The 21,595-nt window shown below is 30.6% G+C and overlaps 3 protein-coding genes across 14 annotated transcripts in view; 2 read left to right on the top strand and 1 right to left on the bottom strand.

The window, feature by feature from the left end:
* LOC119832070 (diuretic hormone receptor) overlaps positions 1-1,455 on the top strand; it is a 10,952-nt gene extending 9,497 nt beyond the window's left edge. Inside the window, exons 8-9 of the mRNA XM_038355669.1 lie at positions 614-780; positions 1,270-1,455. Coding sequence (XP_038211597.1) covers positions 614-780; positions 1,270-1,282 — 180 coding nt within the window. The 3' untranslated portion in view covers positions 1,283-1,455. The remainder of the gene's footprint in view (positions 1-613; positions 781-1,269) is intronic.
* An 11,204-nt stretch (positions 1,456-12,659) lies between these two features.
* On the bottom strand, positions 12,660-17,264 carry LOC119832039 (pentatricopeptide repeat-containing protein 2, mitochondrial-like). Its single transcript, XM_038355625.1, has 9 exons — positions 17,025-17,264; positions 16,722-16,941; positions 16,467-16,569; positions 16,001-16,195; positions 15,621-15,717; positions 15,328-15,416; positions 14,742-14,852; positions 14,025-14,132; positions 12,660-13,252 (listed from the first exon to the last, which is right to left on the bottom strand). The coding sequence occupies exons 1-9, from the start codon at positions 17,101-17,103 to the stop codon at positions 13,136-13,138; spliced, it is 1,119 nt and encodes a 372-aa protein (XP_038211553.1). The 5' UTR covers positions 17,104-17,264; the 3' UTR covers positions 12,660-13,135.
* Positions 17,265-18,207: 943 nt separating this feature from the next.
* On the top strand, positions 18,208-21,235 carry LOC119831787 (serine/threonine-protein kinase PRP4 homolog). 12 transcript variants are annotated; one of them, XM_038355298.1, is made up of 4 exons: positions 18,216-18,322; positions 18,412-18,515; positions 18,604-19,221; positions 19,461-21,235. In XM_038355298.1, the coding sequence occupies exon 4, from the start codon at positions 19,511-19,513 to the stop codon at positions 21,197-21,199; it is 1,689 nt and encodes a 562-aa protein (XP_038211226.1). In that variant the 5' UTR covers positions 18,216-18,322; positions 18,412-18,515; positions 18,604-19,221; positions 19,461-19,510; the 3' UTR covers positions 21,200-21,235. The 12 variants fall into 12 exon arrangements, with proteins under 12 accessions (XP_038211235.1, XP_038211225.1, XP_038211234.1 ...); XM_038355297.1 differs by having other exon boundaries at positions 18,212-18,515; positions 18,604-19,239; XM_038355299.1 differs by having other exon boundaries at positions 18,213-18,438; positions 19,087-19,221.
* The last annotated feature ends 360 nt before the right edge of the window (positions 21,236-21,595 follow it).

Genomic DNA, 21,595 nt, shown 5'->3' with positions numbered 1-21,595 from the left:
CGTTTAGTCATAAGTTCACTTTTTAATTTTAATTTTAATTTAACTGTGTGTTAATGTGGTGGTGTTAAATAAACATTAATTTTTTCTTTCTTTCTAAAACAATAAGTATTAATAATATTTCCCACCACGATCTTGACTCCAAAGAAAGAATGATTAATTCGGGGCACTTACCGAGTAAACGAGCAAAGTTTGCAATATTTATTAGCGAGCCAGTTTACTACTTACTCGTTCTTCTTATGCGCAAACCTTATTATGGTTTTGTCTAGCTTTCCTGCATTTTTAATCACAAAGTCTCGACAAAACCGTTCCTTCGAGGATCGAGGTTAAAGGTGTGTTGTACTTCAGGATCTACTAGTTAAAAGCAGGCTTTATTAACAGCATATAACGCGACATACACCATGGTTATACGCGTTTTACTTTTATGTATTTTATTAAAAATACTAGTTCAGTCACTATCCCAATGTGCTAACAATTTTTGAAGTGTGCTCATTTTTACAATAGTCAAAATGTTTATCTATATGAGAATAATATAATCTTAATCAAAAATATTAAAGGAAATAATATCGAAAATATCGTTAATATTTGCTTAATTAACAAATTTTTTTTCCACCAGGGTTTCACAGTAGCATTATTCTACTGCTTCATGAACACAGAAGTACGACATGCGATCAGGTATCACGTTGAGAGGTGGAAAACCGGTCGAGCGATAGGTGGAGGTCGTCGGAGAGGCGCCTCTTATTCGAAGGATTGGTCACCTCGGTCCAGAACTGAGAGTATCCGGTAGGTTGGAGGATTAATTACAGCATTGCTGTGTTCCCTTATTAGTGCATATCTTATAAGCTTTTATTACTACTAAAATAAACAATAATACAGCATAGTAGTTACATAGCAGATAGTCATGTTACAGGCATATTTCGTTGCAAAATTATTTTATTTTAGCACGACAATTGATTTTATCTTTCTTCAAACGGAGCATTATAGACCGATGACTTAATTTCAAGAACATCTTTACTTATCTGATTTACATATCTTATCATGTTATATAATTTTGGATATTTTGTTTGTTTTTTTGCAAGTTTAATGCGTCAATGCATTCCATAGCACGTTGGGCACTATCAACGCACTGCTTTATTAATTTAACAACATATTCTAATGTATTGAGCATGTTTGCAATACATAATTTATAGAAAATTCATAAAGCATAAGAGTCAAATTCACACTCCATACGAAAATAATTTCAAAGCCTAACTTTTCACATTTTTCCATTAGGCTCACCGTATAAGGACTTGATCAGTAACGGCTTAGAACGAGGGTCACATAGCTTGACGCATTTAAGAAGACGTTTGAAGATCGTAATATGCATTTGGATTGAAATTTATTTACTTTTTTATTATAATATTTTGTTGTTTTAATAAATTGGATGTTTTTACGCTTTCTGTGAATGTTTTCTTTCATACTCCCTCGCTTTGTACGGCCTTATTAGGTATGCATGCTCAATTTAATTTCAATGATGATTACTTAGAACCAGTTATGTATTATTATTAATGTTTATTTAAGAATAGAAAAGAAAATTTATATTCTTCATATATATGAACATGGATTCATAAGGGCTTTAAATAATTGTTATTAACAAAAAAGTAGGTATTTCTTTAGCACTCTGAAAAATATTATAAAACAGAAACTTTTTGAGTTTTCGAGTAATAAAACCTTAAAAACATATGTACAAATTGATAACCTCCTTCGTTTTAGAGAACCTCGGCTAAAAATGTAATTTACAAATTACTCGTAAGACATATCTAATTATTTTGGAATATCACACTCGGTACAGTTTCCTATAATATAAGAACAAATAACAATAAAAGCAGGCATCCACCATTATATTTCAGACAGAAAAGTTAAAATATTTAGTGTAACAAGTAAAATGGGTGACAGATTATATAGCCAGCCCTCAAAACGGGAGTCCGCAGCATCAGAGACTACAACCACCACTCTGCTAGTCCCAAGGATGTCGCTGGCACCACACTATGACACCCGACATTTACACGCGGTAAGAAAACTCCCTTCTTCATATATAATCTGTATATATAAAAGAAAGTCGTGTTAGTTACACTATTTATAACTCAAGAATGGCTAAACGGTTTAGGTTGAAATTTGGTACAGAGATAGTTTTAGACCCGAGAAAGGACATAGGATAGTTTTTATACGGGAAATTTAACGTGAACGGGCACTTTGTCGGTAACGCCCAGAGTCTATCTTACCCGTGACTACGCGAGCAAAGACGCGGGCGGAATGCTAGTGATTTATAAATCACCGTATATGATTTATACTATGATTTATAAAACCTTTTCAAAGAAAAGCTTACTTAACGCATGTCAGAGCACTAAACTCATGCCCCTATGATTAGCTGACAAAGCGTGTAGTACGAAACAATTAGGCGTCATGGCGCGGCATCAAATTAGCCCTGTGACTAACGCTAAGAACGCTTTTTATTTGACAAATCCGTTAGCGGGTAGTACAACATAATTTGGCGTCACGGCGCGGAGTCAGGTTAGCGCTCTGACGCGCGCTCAGTACGCGTTCCGTATGGTAAAGGCATTATGCAATAATAATACATTGCTGTATACAATGATGTTAATGAGCTTTTACATGGTTGTGACCACAGATTGAATTAATGGCACGTACCTATAGAGGTTTTGATATTATTAAAAAAAAAATCGACAGAATCAAAATAACAATAAATTCATAATGAATTTTTTATTACTCCTAATAGCTTTAAAGCTCTCAACGTAAGAGGAAATTTCTTTCCAAATATGCAAGAGAGCTCTGTGTCATACGACCTGTTCGAAGATTAAACTGCTATACATAAGCTATCTTCAATCTAGATTAAGATAATCAACACTGACTATCTCTACTATTTATTATGTATGCGCAGGATTACATTACGAGCGGCAGTGCAAGCGGTGAGCAATCGCCCGTGTGAGGCGGGTGGCGGGAGAGGTTACCGCGCTTGCGCACTCTGCCTGAAGAGGACGCCCCTCCCGCCTGCACTCTACAGACTACGTCACAAATGTCCTCTTCCTCAACTTGCCAAAACAAACTACCAGCACTATGTTCTGCCAACCAAGAATCGTACACCCAAATGTGTCAAAATTCTCCATCATATTCCACGAAAGAATCGAATGGGAAATTGTCATCGTCATGTAATAATTCAAACACAATTGATATATCCATTCTACAAAATGATCTCAAGACAACTGATCATAAATGCTTGAATGGTTTGTACGTTTTGCCTATTGAGAACACTGGTCAAAGCGAATATTAGGCTATAAATAATAAGATAATGATTATGATTAGATTTACTTCTTCATCGATCGATACGATCTATCTACTAAAAATAAATATTATTGGTTGGTAGAAGTAAATAAAAACATTAATTTTAAAATTTAGATGTATAATAATGAACGCTACTATTAAATCACACACAAAAGTACACACGTTATATCACAGATAATATACTTAGACTATACTAGGCTATAAATAATCGAAAACTAGGTACATTTTGTTTGGCTGTATTTATTCCATTTGTGATCTTTAACGTTAAATGTATATTTAACCATATGTATAATGTATATATTTAAACAAGCAAGTATAATATGTTTAATGTACAAATAATTAGTTTATATTTTACATAGATGTGTATGATAGGTGTGTAATTTTACATCTACCTATTCACGTTTATTAAGAACTGTGTATGTAATATTATTGTGTAAACAAATGTATTTATTTTAATATAGATATAGGTATATAACTAAATTCATCATTGACCATATACCAGTGAATCATTTTTCATTCATTTTTTATTTAATATGTTTTTTGGAAATGCAGATTTTACTTCATATTTCAAAAATATTGTAATAATATTTTTACGTTGTCCCTAAATATGTTTAACCATTGAAAATCGCTTGCTATCTCTTTTAAAACAAGATTTTATTCTATTTTAAATCCAATAGACTCGTTAAATAATTTAAATAAGTATAAAAAGCTGATACTGGCAACTTTTCCTACATTTATTACGATATAAAGTAAGTAATCGTATTCTTAGAATCCAACAAATATTAAGCTTTAATATAATAAAAGTCAAATCTAGTTTATATTTCATAAAACTGTTATTTTTGAGACAAGAAATACGTATCTAAAATATATTTTCCGGTATTTCTAAAGCGATATGTAATTTTTTCTACTGATTGTTTACAATACTAAAAACTATAAACACTGCGCTTTATACTGATAAAAAGTCATTAATTAGTTTTTAAATTAAGTGTTGCCAAAGGTTAGGAATTATAAATAAGGCATAAATTGGGAAACAAAACGCTACTTGTAAAAAAATTAGCATATCGTAGTTAATTGTAGTATCTGAATGTAAAAAATTAAATTCGACTCCCTAGTGAGACATTGCATTACGTGTAGTTTACGGTTGTTTAATGTAGCACAATTATGAATATATATATTATGTAGAATTCCTTAATTAAATTTGTTAAATTAACACATTTGGCTGTAAATAATATGAAAAATTATTATTATCATCTTCAAAACTAATATCTGCATCTTTATTTTCTAGAATACGAACGTAAATTCAACCTGGCTGTAAATGAGAGTAAATCTTTTTAATTTTTTGTAAAATAGCATCAATTATTAAGTCTGTCATCGCCTACTGATATCTATATTATTTTCAGCCAAAAACAACTTTCCTTTTTTTATTGGACAATAGAGAAGTGCGTCACCAGGATCTCGCCTGCTGGTTAACTAAGATGTGGTCTTAGATGGTGCGTGCTTGCTTAGCTTGCTTAATTTTTCTCTGGAAAAGCCCCAAATTGTACAAGTATATTATCAGGGAACACAGATTCAGGAAGAATGTTACCCTAAATGGTTTTAATGAAGAACCATAATAAGGCGATGCCTTCATATATTGATATGTTATTGCCTAGATATATTATTAATTATCTGTGGCGATGCCTGAATCTTTGTGCCTCGACGGAAAAAAGTGGGCATAAGGAAATCAGTCCATATAAATTTCTCCAAAGTGTGACTAATAAAAATTTAAACTTTTAACTTTGATTTGTTATATTGAATTAAAATTGAAAGTTAATAATTGCACCAAAGTTTAATTGAAAGATGTTTGTTCTGTCGGAACTTTGACCGGGTAACGCAGAATCGTTTTTTTTTATTTTTATAATTTAGGCGAGTTCCATATAAACTGATTTCCTTCGCATAATGATACACACTCTGCCTAAAGTAATCTTTAGTAAAAACATAGAAATAACACAATTATACATTAAGTTTTATCAAAATTCAGTAACTTACCAAATAAAAATGTAATTATTACAATTAATATTATAAATAAATGATATAATCAATAAATGGAATTCCCTAATTTCATGGCAATGATTATCTCAGTCTTAATGTCCCATCTACTCTCTTATCATCTAAATTTAAAAAGCTTAATTGTAAATTCTGTAAAAAAATGTATAAACCACTGCACTGCGTATAACTAGTTTCTATTTGATACATGCTTACGTATTTCGTTTACTAAATTAATGTCAAACGCATTTACCATAGTTTAAGATTAACCTCATAATAGTGTAAAATATAAAAAGCTATTGATATTTGAAACATCGTTTTAATCGTGTTATTGTTGTACCTCTAAAACTGTTTCTATTTATTAATAACAGCACATTGTAAATTCTCATTATATTTCTATCGTTTAAATAATTATAAATGAATGTATCTATGTTTGTATGTTTAATAAATACCTAAAACAGACATTGGTTTCTTTTCAATTTGATAATTTCGTTATTTCTTTGTATAACTATTGTATTAAACCATGCAATTAATAAAAACCTAATAGAATTCGAAAGCAAGGACAATTTATCCTTTGAAAAACAAAAGACTATCTAAATTGTTATATCCCAAATCACGCTCGCTAGTCGTTACCCCAACAAAAAGCTTCACATTCCCAACTTCACTAATTTGAAATATTAAACAGAGTTTTTGTTAAAGAGCAGCTGCATGTTGAAGGCTTGTAGGGTCGTCTGTTACCGCAAGCCGTAAAGTTTAATATTTGATGTTATACATACCTACGTTCCGTAAGGCAAATGATATTAAATATGAAATAAAACAAGAGGTGAGCAATTTTTATGGTAATTTGATATTAAATATTTAATTTGTGTTCGTTTTCGTAACATTCGTGTTTGAACACTAACGATATTTTAAGGAATCTTTGAATGAATGAATGAATGAATGATACTTTATTGTACACACCAAGAGGAAATAATACAGAGTACAGAATAAAAATACAAATTGCACAATAGGCGACCTTATGGCTATAGAGCCATCTCTTCCAGGCGACCTAAACAAAGAAAGAATACAGAGACAGCGCATAGGAAGGTGGTGTATACTTTAGATATATGTTTAATTAATAAGTGAAGTATAAATTACATAATACATTAATATAACAAATACGAAGATGTAATAATACATATATCCGATCTGATATATATATATATATATATATATATATATATATATATATATATATATATATATATATATATATATATATATATATATATATTTACATCTACGGAATCATCTGAATCCAAATACTCCCAAATTTCGTATGCTCTATAAAATAAAAGGGTAAGTTTTACGAAGGGAAATAACATTACTACAAATTCATTTATGAAAGTAAATCCCGAGAAATTTACGCATTGAAAGAACGATTGTAATATAACCAGTATATTATATGTATGTATGATATCGCGTTTCGTACGGTGAGTGAGGGGTCCGGAGACCCAAAACAACCCCCAAATATGGACGCGGCGTTAAAAAGCAGAATACCCCCGGGAGGGTACCGGCACCGATGGTGCAGGAGAATCCCTCCCGCAGCGCCTGCGCTGCGGCAGCCCGTCGTATTCTGGGGCGGGCATATATGTCCCTGAAAGGCCGGCAAAGCACTTGTAACACCTCTAGTGTTGCAAGTGTGTTATGGGCGGTGGTGACCATTTAACATCAGGTGGCCCACCTGCTCCTTTATAAAAAAAAAAAAAAATATGTATATATCGTCGAGATTATGATGAAACCTAACGAGAGCTGCATGGTTCCAGAGCTATATTTTTTTACCATGCAGAGTTAAGTTCCATGTATTGTGTATAAGTTGATTGCAATATGAATTTAAGGTAATAAATTAAAATAAAGTCAACCTATGTTTTTGTAAAAAATAAGAAAACACATGCACACACTCGTTTTGTCTATGTGTAGGTATATGAGAAACTCTCTAAATACAACCACACTTCAAAGTAACTTTAAAACCCGAGTTTTCATTTCTAACTTATGACTTACGAGCAGCCAGATGGTGATTTACGTGTATAAATCAAAACAACTGACGCCATAGCAAAAGCAGGGCTATCAGACGTCCTCCGTATAATTACGTCGTTTGCCCTGTATCCAAATTTCTTGATTTATTTGTAATTTAATAAACATTATGAACTATTTTGTGTAAGGCTACAACCATTACTAAGTAATTAATTAATTGTTAATAAGGTATAAATATTTGCTTATTACTGTAGTATTATGATTTTTTAAAGTAGGCAATAGACCAAATTAAAATAATAAAACCAATTTAAAATTAAATATAAGCATGAATAATGGGAAATTTTGCGACTACTAAAATCCCTACTTATTATTAAAAATGCGATGAGTGAGAAAAATGAATGAGTAACTATGTCTGTCTGTCTGTCTGTCACGCTTACGCGTCAAAACACAATCTAAAATTCGGTACAGAGATAGAGTTAACTCTGGGGAAGACCATAGTGAAGTTTTATTGCGAAAAAAAGGGGGGAAAGAGGTTCAAAGAGGAGTTGAATGTTTGTATTGGAATGTAGAAATTCGTCATTATTAAAGACATTACAAGGAAACTTTGCCCTTAGACACTTCGTAAGAAAAGAAAGCACATATTCTACGTTTTATTGAGAAAAATAAGGGTAGAGGGGGTTCTTTAATATTATACAGATATACATACATACAAATAAATAAAATTATGAACCCGCGGGCACTCGGGCACTCAATGGCGGGCAGCAATATAACCACCACGAATACGCAAACGAAGTAGCGGGCAAAAGCTAGTTGAATGTAAAATACACAACCCTAGCACCACAGATGTCACACAATTTGTGCGAGTCGATTACACGTATTGCACATTATATATGTAATACCAAAGACACATGACATCAGTTACCATAAGCTTAATTAATACATTGCTAACCACTAGCTACATATCTCACTAACACAATGCAATATTGTAATGTAAGATTAATTTTACCGCTATAGAGCTGTAGTATACGTATAGACATGTATATGAGATGAGATGAATTAGAAAAGGACCTAGTTTATCCAAAGCCACAGAATCACATGTCTTAAAATATTTATATAATCTTTTGATTGTTTTTTTCCGCGCATACTACCTAATTCGGGTATGTAACAATCATGAAGCAACTGTATAGAACGTAGTTAAATTCCTAATAATACAAGCTTTTACAATAGTGAAATATAAAACTACCCAAAAAGTAACAAAAAAATATAGGTGGGTGGATTTGTAGGCAGTCCTTCTCATCGGACTTCAATTAAAATTCTTTGATTATACGTAACCTGCCTTTGTAGTCTTTGAACAGGAGACGTGTCTTAAATTCAATAAGGTTCCTTCTACTATTACAAGGTAAGCAATTAATCAAAATCTTTATAATAACTTTAAGATATCTATTCTTATTTATTTATAACAATTACAAAAATATGCAAAAATAAGTTATACCGGTCCTTTCATTGATTATAAAAAATTAAAATAAAAACAAATTAAAGGAGACACACGAAAATAAACATTTACATCGCCAATAACTAAAGATTATTTATTAAAGAAACCCCTTGTTATAGAGTTTCTAGTTTAGGAAAATTTAAAAGTTATCAAAATACAAAATAACAAATAAAACCTCATTTGTAACCGTAAATATTAAACATTCTATCTAATTCATGAATTTCAAAATAGCAATTTCCTTTTTACTATGGCTGTCTTAATTATCAAATGGAAGTAGCATTGTGCTCTATTTTAATTCCATAACTTTCTCCCACATCTTTGTTGAGATATCCCACAATGTTATTAAAAGTAATGGATCCATTACAACGCTCTTATGTCTCAATTTTTATTACAGAGGCATTAAAATAGAACACCACTACTTTTTAGTATAATTAAAAATAGAAATAAAACAGTTTTCCGAATTACAGCGTTACCGGCATACAAATAAAGGCGGTACATATTTTTATAACTAAAAACCTAATAATAGGCTAACATTATGATAAATTTATAGTTTATACTGAGATAACCAGTCTTACCGTCCCTGTATTATAAGGTTCGGTGTACAGTGTCATTTTTGGTTCTTAAATAATACTTAATATGCATTAATATTATGCGAAACGCAGAGGATTTCATATAAATTAAATTTTAAGTGTTTTTTAATAATAAAAACGATAAATTTTAATACGTTTAAGTAAGTGGGTATATAAAAACATACTTTCCACAATCCTTTTGTAAAATCAAAGTTGTAAAGATTCCACTCAATAAAAGACTATTAAGATAAGGTTAAGTGTCGATAAAACATACAGAAAAGCTCTTCTGAATTTTACCTTATACAACTTTTTTACGAGTTTGTAGGAAATGCCTTTTTAACCGACTTCCCAAAACAAAAAAGAGGAGGATAAGTTAATATAATTACTAACCTATTTTTAGTCGTTACCAGCCAAATGTTTTACCTCTATTTCGGTGTGATTTCATATTTCCAGAGAAATATAACAAATATTAGATAGAATTTTATTTTCAAACATCCCACTCGGTTATAATTTCTTGAGTTCATAGCAAAAGAATGTCGAACAAAGGTGTATTGTTAAAAGGTCGCTTGAATAGTCATCAAAGGGTTTTAAAACGAAGGTCATGATGCAAATGTAAGTAATCGAATATTTGAGGCACTTTAAATGGAACTTAAAAGGAAAACGCTAAGTGCAGAGGTAGTGCAAATGGAAATGGAATTGTGAATAATAAAATACTGTAAGTTAACGGGTTTCATTTCGTTGAGAACGTTTTGCTTCTCAATATTAATACAGTTAAACGGAATAACTAGGCCTTATAAATTATTTACTATTTTCACTATTAATTATTTACACGATCAGCTGCCATTGTTAAAACGTATCGTAATGAGACTTTTCTTTTAAATTAAAAATAATTATAAAGTTATTGCGATGGGGGATAGGAGAGGATCAAAAATCGAGAGTGATTTAACGGTTAATCGAAATTATAAGAAAATGTAATGTGATTTTAAATTCAACTGAGCATCTTGACCTTTTATGTTATGTATTTTTTATGTTCCTGATAATGTTTTTAGTTGAAAAAAAATCACCGTGCGAGTATTTTGAAGAATAACGTACATTTTGTATATAAAATACATTCACACTATATACGAATTTTATAAATAAACAAAAAAGGCAATATAGTGTGAGTGCTACCTAGACCCAGTACTGTCGTTGCCTTAATTTTGAAACGCGAACAATGACTGGTCTGTCGTCAAAGGGAGCTTGCTTTAACTCTGCCACTGACAGCTTGCCTTTGTTTCTGATAGAACCAACATATTAAACACGTCTGTTTGATGGCTAAAGTATGCACAACCAATATCGAAAGGGAGTTTATTTTTTGTGTTTATTACATACTTTCAACTGAATTCAAGTAAAGGAGTAGGTTCGCTAGTCGACTGTGGGTATTGTTTTTTTTATGTTTGTAACCTCATCGCTTTATACTGATTACCGGTGGTTGTTTTAATACAGTAATATATTCTGAAGATTCATCCGCGATAAATAATGCATCCTCTGATATATTATTAAAGATTCGAACCAATTTCAGATAGTGACTAAAATGTTTTAAAAATATAAAATACCTGCCTGCGTTATGTAATTAGGTACTTATATCGTATCAGTTCTGAATAATTTACAATAAGGCCATAACAAAGGGTAAGGGGTTAGGTAATATCTATAATGTGATGTAAAACTGCTCGAATCGCGCTATCAAATTATCAATGACGCTCGATTCCCGTTTAAAAATGTTTTATTCATGACATAAAATCATAAGCGTTAAGCAGAGCTCTACCATCAAACGACGCAATTCGTAATATTTTTACGATATTAAAACCGTCGAAGCCGTTTTCCCACAGATTATCCGAGATTTTAAAGGCTTTTGAAATTTTGTTTTAATAATTTTCATCTTGCGGACTTTTCGGAAAATATTTTTAGAAAAAGGTTTATTGTTACAGCCACCGTATTCTTTTCCCATGTTACAAGCTATATTTTTTAACAGAATGACAGGCATTGCATGATTACGGTCTATGAAAGGGAAAGGGCCTGTCTAGATAAAGCCTATTTACTCCATCTTTGAATAGAGCAGATTGTATTCCTCTGGGAAGACAGTTGTCAACAGCGCGTTCCATTCCTTCACAGTTAAGTTGACATAGGATGTCTGGTTATATCATAGGACGTTTTGTGTGCAAAAAATGGGACGTCGGCTACGAAAGGTTGATGGCCAATCATGCCGTGCCATAAGCGGCGCTAAATAGTCAAGTGCAATTTTTGTCTACTTGGTACGACGTGCAAATGAAATGATCTTATATAGTTCTAGTAATTACCAAGTAAAATCAATAGAGTGCGAGTCGGATTCATGACATTAAGAGTTCCAGTACATTTGTACGGAACTCTTAGTGTTGTAGCAGTAGACAAACCTCGAAATTTTAATGTTTGTTGTTTTAGCGGCAACAGAAATACGTCTTTAAAATTGAAAATATCGTTAGGTGGTTGAAATTTTCATTATTTTTAAATTTTTAAGTCAACCTTGTGACAGTTGAACGGACAGACAGACAGTCGAGTAATGGAGTAAAATGGTACCGTTTTATCGTTTGAGTACAGAACCCTAAAAACTAAGATCATATTACCTATAGGCTAAATCTATGATCTTAACCAGCAGCTAGATAAACATACTCCAAAGAAAAAAACATACATGTACCTTATTATACCTACGCATACGTATAAAGCGTATAAATAAAATTTTGTTCACACTTGACAGAATGGACTGAAGTTATCATAGAAGATTACCATAATATAATGCTACTAGCTGCGCCCCGCGGTTTCACCCGCATAAGTCCGTATCCCGCATATATCCGGGATATCTGTCTACGTAGCAAATTTCATTGCAATTGGTTCAGTAATTTTTGCGTGAAAGCGCAACAAACACACACACATCGTTACAAACTTTCGCATTTATAATATTTGTAGGATAATTAATAATAATAGGGTTAGTAGGAAGTAAATAAATTGTTATATTACTATTTAATAATGCATACTAATAATAATTTACTTTACAAATTATGCAATTTAAATGCAATTTACGTTTAGCAAATACTTAGTGGAGTTCTTGTGATAATGAAATCATCTGTTGCTGTATTTACGTTATATACTTCGAATTTATATAAACATTATAAAAAAATAAAACAAAATAAAATTTAAACAATATTTTATTAATTCATTCATTCATTCATAAAACACGCAGAACAAACACGCTTATATTATTTACACCAACAAATTTTCAAAGAATCTACAAAATGGTTAACACTACACTTGGATAACATTTGCAATTACCACAATTATATGGAATAAAAATTTTAATGTATAAGCTACATACAAAAAAAGGAGTAATAGCGAATTTATTTATAGTGAGAATACAACTTCCTTTTGGTTTTCACTAGTATACTAGCTTTTGCCCGTAGCTTCGCACGCATTAAATTCAGAGTAGTTTAATAGATTCATATAAAAATGTATTGTAAACCTTCCTCTTGAATCTATTAGAAAAAAACCCATCAAAACATACATACAACAACCAGACACACATACTTTTTTAATTTGATTTTTGAGTTTGCTGTATACTAGGTAGTGATATACATTAAAGTTTTTATTCCACAAATGAAATATTTTTACGGACGTATCTTCAAAGATGCTATCACTAGCTCATATTTCTGGTCTTCTGACGTTGTCCGAAGGGCATTCTAGGCATACCACGGACTGGGTTCTTGACCTTGGGTGATAAAATTATCTCACTTGTCACAAGCTTGTCCAATGTCTGGAAAAGCATGATTGTTTCAATTATTATAAATACAGGTTTTTGCAACTTTTATTGGACAAATAAGTCTATAAGATATAATAATATAAGAGAATAAGCAAGCCATATGCAGCTACTATAATTTTATAAATGAACAAAGAAATAAGTGAGGATTTTAAATATTTAAGAATAATATGTTAATAATTTAATATAAAAATCCAGTGTCATGATGTTGTGTTCCCAATGAACTTTTCACCAACTCGACCGATTTTGATGAAATTTGGCATTTTATGTGTAATTTGGTCCAACTTAAGATATAGAATAGTTTTTATTTCGATTAATTATCCCAATAATTTATAATCTTAATATTTTTAATTATTACTTAGCCACAGCAAAAGCAGCGTGGCCAGATATGCTAGTATAATATAAAATGTTACAAATTTCCTTTTTTTTATTTATATGCGTGTGTCTGTGTTTGTCTGTAGCATCGGCAATATGATGAATCGATAGATTTTGTTTGTTTAAAATGTGAATTAGTCGGAAATGTTCTTTCTTTCTGATGAGGTCAGGATTTTATTTTTATAAAATTTAATTCACTTGTTCATTCGAAGATAGAATCAAGATTATATATATGACTAGCTGCGCCACGCGGTTTCACCCGCGTAAGTCCGTATCCCGCTGGAATATCGGGATAAAAAGTTGCCTATATGTTATTCCAGTTGTCCAGCTGTCTACTTACCAAATTTCATTGCATAATATTTACTTAAAATATAATTACTTTACTCTTAATTACCTGGCTGTCAACGAGACCACGATCTCTAAGAGCTTTCTCTACATCTGTGAACTCTTTGGCATAGTCTTTGTTGTTGCTTTTATTCACAGCTTCTTTAACTATTGATATCTGTAAAACATTGAATAATTATTAAATTAAAGGTTTTTCATTTTATTTCCATATTTATTTTATTTTTTTATTTTCTGTGCATAACATAAAATTTATTATACGCTGTGTGGATTTCGTGAGGCTATAGTCAGGTATGTTTAACATTCTTTGAAAGATTTAACTTGTAATTGTTGTTGTTGTATTTGTACTTAAAATTTTCGCTAATAATTACATAAAATGAGTATTAAATTTTAGACTATAATTAATCCTCTTATTAGTTTCATTTTCGGCAATTTATTCTTAACGGAATTGAAATTTCGAAGACAGAACAATGTCTATCTGGCGAGCTAGTATTTAATAAATCTTAGGCTAATAAACTGTTGTCAGTTTTAACGCCCAACCAAAAATTATAATTCATTTAATCACATTGTGGAGACTTGTTAACAGTCAGATTATTTACATATTGTATCTTGCCTTCATTGGCCATACTGTGCATATTGTTACAAGTCCTTTTAATAACTTTCAAAGTCTAGTCTTCTAGGTTAGAATACTGACTAACAATTGTAACCAAACTCATGATGTTAGTGCAGAGTATGTACAGAAAACATACTTAACATTAATTTAACTTACAGTTTCTTCGAAAAATGTATGTTTTTCCATCTTAGGACTATCCACATCCAGAACTCCTCTCAGGATAGGCAATGCATCATCTATCCTTTCAATTTTAGATAATGCCATAACCTAAAATGGATTATATTTATATTGTTGGTTTTATAGAATTTAAATACATACTTATACTTATAAATGAAAATCTTCTAAGAATTTTTTTCTTTTATTTTTTTGCTACGGTTTGATAAAATGACGCGGATTCGAATCCTCGTGATTATTTTTTCCTTTCCCATTTCAAATAATCATTTACAATCAACAAACTTTTGAATCAGGTAAGAAGGTCATTTTTACGAGCAAGGTATTGAAATTAAATTTACTTTTAAACTAATATCAAAATCAAACTCTCGATATAGTGAACGTAAAAAAAACAAACCCATAGAAAAAGCTGAATAAGTTCTCAAAATATAATTTTTCTTTTTTTTTCATTTCTTCACCAGTTAGGGTAAAGATGTGAACTATTTGCAGATAAATGGAACAAACCTTTTCAAGGCACTAACCAGCAAAACTGCTACGAGCATGGAAAAAAGAATACTGAAGAAGTTCTTACCTTAATATTCCTAATGGTGAGATAGTGTGGTGTTTGCAGTGCGACGCACTCCAGTGCTACATGAGGCTCATTATTCTTCAATGCTAATGCTACAAAAATCAACAAATTATTGATTCACCTTTTTAAAAAAATATTCTCAATAATTATCAATATAATAATTATCAATATTGCCTACCTACTGCTCGAAACTATGAAGAAAAACAACGTGAGAACACGACGTTCAACGACGTGTGACATGGTAAATTATGGACTGAACCCAAAAATAAATTTAACCACATAAAAGGAATACTTACCCGCCATTAATGTGCAAGCTCTCCTAAGTGGTATGGATCCCACTTGCATCATTTCATTCCATAATTTCTTAGCATATTCATAACTCTGCACTGAGTTCTTGAACAAAAAAATATTAAGTACAAACCTAATGGTGAATGAAAGTGTTTCATTAGGTTATGTTTAAATTTTAGATAAAAAATAAATACATATTATACATAATTGAAGCTTTCTCTGATAACATATAAAAAAATTAACTGAAATGTCTAAATTAATTTTTCCCATATATGCAACATATTCTTTTGTCTTCTTAATTGTTTCTGTTCTTAGTTGTTCTTATTAAAGTTAAGGTTGTAAAAGACCTTAATAAAAATGGAAGGATTTGAAACAAACATAAATTTACCTGTTTGTAACATGCAGCAAGCACTAATACAACTGGATATTTGGGGTACTTTGTCATATTCACTTGACGCTCTTGTATTTTAGCAAATATTTTGTACATTTCTTCATACATTGCATGGTTGTACAATAAATCAAGTAAAATTTGATAAGTGATTAATTGATCATAGAAACCATCATTTGCAGGATCTTCAAAACTCTGGAATTATTAAGCACTTAAATCATTATTAATTGTCAAACATAAAATATTTACAACATTTCTGTTACAATTGATTCAGCTATTGACTATGACTGAATCGGGAAAAGCAAAATTTAAAGAAATACAAAATGTTTTGTGTTTATAACTATGATATAGTAATTAAATTTGAGAATAGTAATTATAGTATATTATATATATATATTTCTCTATAATACAGTAATTATAGAAAAATATATATTTAGTTAAACAATATATAATTGGTTGAACTTACTTTAATTGCTTCTAAAGGTGCATCAAGGAAGTAGAACATTCTCATAACTACTGGCCCAAATACAAAGGATCCGAATCTGAATTCTGTTTTCTGTGTATTAAATCTAAATAAAATTAAACATGACAGTTAATATTTTTACAAACACTTTCAAGTACATAAATATGGAATACTGTAAAAACAGATTAATGTGAGTTGCCATACATAAACAGTATAGTTGACTATAGCTCAACATATTAAATACAAACTTACTCTTACTTTTTAATCATTTCCAGCATCACATTTAAATCTGAAGGCTCAGCCATATGAACCATATTTTTTAAGTCCTCAGTAAAAATCATGTGATTAGGATTTTGAACGAAATCGTTCATTTTTGTCTTAAAATTCTCAGAAAATTGCGCAAATTGTTCTTTTATTTTCTTCCTTGTGTTTAAATATGAATCAACACCAAGAGCTGACTGTGAATACAGGTATTGTACTGGTGGGTAAAAATAAACATTAATCATATAAAAATTAAGACATATTTTGTAATTTTTAGGTGAAAAAAAGTAAATAACGTACCTTTGGTTATGTGAATATTTCTAATAGGTGATAAACCAACATTATAATTCCTAGAAACTGTTTTCATTATTATATTCATAATGACAATTTATTGTTCACACTTACTTCAGTAATTTTTACCAGCAAGGTATTGAATTTACAATTTACTTTTAAATTTCAAAAATTGACTTCGAGGTTAACTCTACCTTCTTTCCTCTGACCGATGACAAGTACCTGACATACGCGTATTATTATACTACTCTTTGAACTAACAATTGGCGGTCAGATATGTCAGACTGATTATCTGTGGTATAAAAGCGGGTCCGCATATTTAATTACTGCTGTGCAAATTTTCGGGCAAATTAAAATCCGGCTCACTTAATTTGGCCCCACCAATTTTTTTTCTTTTTTTGATTTTTCCCTTTTTTCATCATTAGTTCCGTGTTTGTTTTTTATTGTTCTAACATTCAAATTGTTTGTTCATCACTTATTTATTTCTAATTAATTAAACAAATTTTTGTCCTCAATTTAACCGCCCTCACCATAGACTTATTGTTTTTTTATTAAAATGATTATTTTCTTATTGATTATCGTTTGTTCGATCATTTTTGACGTTTGTTCGATCATAAATTGGCTTTTATTATTAATTATTCCATTTTTTTAATAAGAATATTGTCTCCCTATAAGAGTACAAGCGCGCATGCGCGCATGAGTTCACCTGAAATTTTAATCATTTATTTCATAAGTGCTCTTTTTTATAACTATTTATATATATACAATTCGAGTAAGTATTTCAATAAATTTACATACTCTTCATTATCTTCATTCTAAAAATTGTCAAAATAAAATCTACGTATTATACTGTACTAGTCTGTGCCACGAAAAACTCACTCGATAGGCGCTACCGTTAATGAATTCTAGAATCTAGATAATTACTTATAAGAAATCTTGATTCATTAAAGAGCTTTGCTTTTGCATTATGTTGCTCTCTACCTTTTCCCAAAAAATAAAATAAATAAACGTTTATAATCAACACAAGCGATGAAGCGTTATTTTTTTGTGATCCTTTTTACATCCATTTCCCTGAACCCTGGGGCATTTGAAAAATTATTTTAGGCGTTGATAGAACCGCTTCAACGAGACTCCTTTCGTGGCGTTTCCTCGCATATTGACTATGGTGTAGCGTTTTCTATTCGTCCATCGTTGTCAAATTGTCATTGATCAAACTCATTACTCAATTGACAAGTCAAGTTAATAGTTATATCCACAACCACAATATTGAATATCTACTTTTGGCAATTTGTGTTCAATTAATGGTGGTAGGTCATTTTCTAAATAAATATAGTGATCCATAGATATTTCTCAGTTTTTACAACTTTTGAAATGAAATCATTTTTTTAAATACCAGTGACCTTAAAAATACCAACAGAATTGTGTATGTGTAATTAATGGCCTGATTAGTACACCTATTTTATAAAAATCGGAAGCAAAATATAGTTCGAGTTAGAATAGGTAAGCATTTTAAATTTGGTACTGTTTTCGTTAATATAAGTTTCAAATAATTGTGTATAATTGTATTATATCTGTTTTTGTATTACAGGTTGTACTTCTGAGGCCCAGAATAAGATACATATAACTAATACTTTATCGTTGATATTATAATTTTTTTATATAAAATTTGCAGTGTTCATGGCGAATATGATTTTTAAGTGTATAATAGAAATGATTACAGAGCTCCCCCTAGTAATCATGAAATCTCATTTTTGTCGTAAATTTGTGATTAAATCATCATGTTCAAAATTTTAAATGTGATGTGAAATTAAAAATGTTAACTGTTTTTGCACAAATGGAGACAAACTTTCCAATGATTTACATAACATCTATTAATTTTTATCTATGAAGTACCTAAATCTCTCATGCTTACTGTGTACTATCGGAATGATTACAAAAAGGGAGACCAAGGATAAGTAAAAAATATACCCTAATTTTGTGTAGATACTGTCAACATGAGTATTTTATGCAAATGTGTGTTTTAATTGTAATTTATTACTTACAAATAATAAATTTTTTCATTCCAATTTAGATAACAATGGATGGAAAAGTAAAATGAGTTGGAATATGAATGAGCAAGCAACCCTACGGCACGAACTTGCATAATGACAACATGAAAATTTGAACAGTAATGTTGGCAATACAGATGTCGAGAATGGGTGGAAATGTAATCAGTGCTATAATAGTTAACATTACATCTTTTATACCTACATTTATTTACACAGATTTATGATACTAAAACATTTCTTATATCAATTGTGTTTTTATCATAAATCTGAATCCCTTGTAAACATGCTTGCATATAAATAAAAAATTTTATATTAAATAATATCTTATTATTTTAATGTAGTTTTAATTTCTTTATTATCTTCAAGTTACTAAAAGCATAATTATTACTCTTTACAGATTGGCTGGAAAAATTGTGTTATAACAAAATCAAACAAGTGGAATACAATATGTCAGACAGTTACCGCAAATATTCAAAACATGGAAGTAAAAGTTCAGAAAGAAACTCCAGAAGAAGGAAAGATTCAAGGTCCTGCATGAGTGATTCAAAAACACCACCATTCTCTTCAAAATGTGCCTCTAACATTGATGATTTAATCAAACAAAGAGAAACTTTAAAAAATGAACTTAAAAATATAACAAAACATTCTAAACATAGCAGAAATGATCAACCTTCAAAACGTCGAAGCTCTATCATTATCAATAATGATAAAAGTAAAAAAAGTAAAAGGAGTAAAAGTGAAAAAAATGTAAAAGAAGCAAATATTATTCTTGATAAAGAAGCATCACCCAATCGTGAATATTCTCAATTGGATTCTGAAGATGAAGAACATATTATAGAGCTGAGAAGAAAGCAACGAAAACAGCTTTTAGAGCAACTTGCAAATAATGGAGAATTACATGATGTTAAAAATAAATCAGATACAGAAGAAATTTCTAATACAACTTTAAAAAATTATGAGAAGTCCAGTATTTTAAATAAAACAAAATTAGAAGTAGAGAATAAAACTACAGATATGTTTGCAGAAGAAGATTTTTCATCAAAACACAGCTCTGACAAAGTGACACAAGATAACAGTAAATCCAATTCCCAATTGACAGATAACTGGGATGATGCAGAAGGATATTACAATATAAAAATCGGGGATATTATTAACAATAACAGATATACAATCAAGTGTTTAGTGGGACAGGGTGTATTTGCTAATGTTGTTAAAGCTCAAGATAACAAAACAAATGATGAAGTTGCAATTAAAATAATGAGGAATAATGAGCTAATGTATAAAACTGGGCTTAAAGAAATAACTACACTAAAAGAATTGTGCAATGCAGACCCTAATAATAAATACCATTGTGTACGGTTGGAAGGTCATTTCATCCATAAAAATCACCTGTGCTTGGTATTAGAATGTCTTCACATGGATTTAAGAAGTGTTTTGAAGAAATATGGTAAGCACCATGGCCTCAATATTAAGGCACTCACAAGTTACACTATTCAGTTACTGTTAGCCTTGAGACTCCTTAAGAAAATAGGTTATGTTCATGCTGATATCAAACCAGATAATATTATAGTAAATGAAAAGAAAAATATACTTAAACTGTGTGATTTTGGATCTGCTTCCAAAGTAAATGATAATGAGCCAACACCATATTTGGTATCAAGATTTTATAGAGCACCAGAAATAATATTGGGTATACCATACGGACATGGTGTAGACATGTGGTCAACAGCTTGCACAATGTATGAAATGGCTACTGGAAAAATTCTTTTTACTGGCAACTCTAACAATAAAATGCTAAAATGTTTCATGGACCTTAAAGGAAAAATGCCAGCAAGATTACTGCGAAAAGGTAAATTTAAGGATCAACATTTTAATTACAATAACAATTTTTTATTACATAAAAAGGATGAATTTTCTGGAAGGGAAAAATTTGAAGAGGTTTCTTATGTTACGGTTCAGAGAGACCTGTTTAAAGAACTAAAGAGAAGTAGAAAAGACATGACAGCTAATGAGGAGAAAAAAATTGGACAACTTAAAGACTTATTAGACAAAATGCTCATGTTAGATCCTGGTCAAAGAATATCTGTTAATGATAGTTTGAAACATCTATTTATTCAGGAAGAAATAGAAAAATAAATTGCTCAATTATTTAAAAAAATATATATTTGTAATAAAAATAACATGTTTGATTTCACTTACCTTAATTACAATGTGTCTTTGAATCTACTAATAAATAATATGCAATTGGCCGCCCAATGTTGGAAATATAAATAAAAAAGTAGGCTGTGTCCTTTAGAAAAGTCTGTGTAAGACTTTTGTGGTGGTTTTTCGGGATTTCGAATTTGCGAAATTATTCAAGGTGGCGAAGCGCACGTTCGCTCAATTGCAGGCTTTGAAACATTTTCTCGATTATTTTGATTCGAAAATTACTGAACGCACAAATTAAAAAAAAAGAATACACAATTAGACAATGTTATGAATATTTGGAAAAGTTTGAAAAATTTGATTTTGCCGCTGGAGAAACACATACCT

Source organism: Zerene cesonia, chromosome 14, assembly GCF_012273895.1.
Source record: "Zerene cesonia ecotype Mississippi chromosome 14, Zerene_cesonia_1.1, whole genome shotgun sequence".
NCBI lineage: Eukaryota > Metazoa > Arthropoda > Insecta > Lepidoptera > Pieridae > Zerene > Zerene cesonia.
Note: the sequence above shows the minus strand (reverse complement) of the source record. Positions and strands in the feature narration are given on the sequence as shown.

Excerpts from the sequence above, each read along its gene's own strand:
- LOC119832039 (XM_038355625.1), bottom strand. The coding sequence starts at position 17,103 with ATGAATATAATAATGAAAACAGTTTCTAGGAATTATAATGTTGGTTTA. Across the intron at positions 14,133-14,741 it reads ATACATTTTTCGAAGAAACT|ATATCAATAGTTAAAGAAGC; the intron begins GTAAGTTAAATT and ends AATGTTTTACAG. Across the intron at positions 13,253-14,024 it reads GTGGTCTCGTTGACAGCCAG|ACATTGGACAAGCTTGTGAC; the intron begins GTAATTAAGAGT and ends ATGCTTTTCCAG.
- LOC119831787 (XM_038355307.1), top strand. The coding sequence starts at position 19,511 with ATGTCAGACAGTTACCGCAAATATTCAAAACATGGAAGTAAAAGTTCA.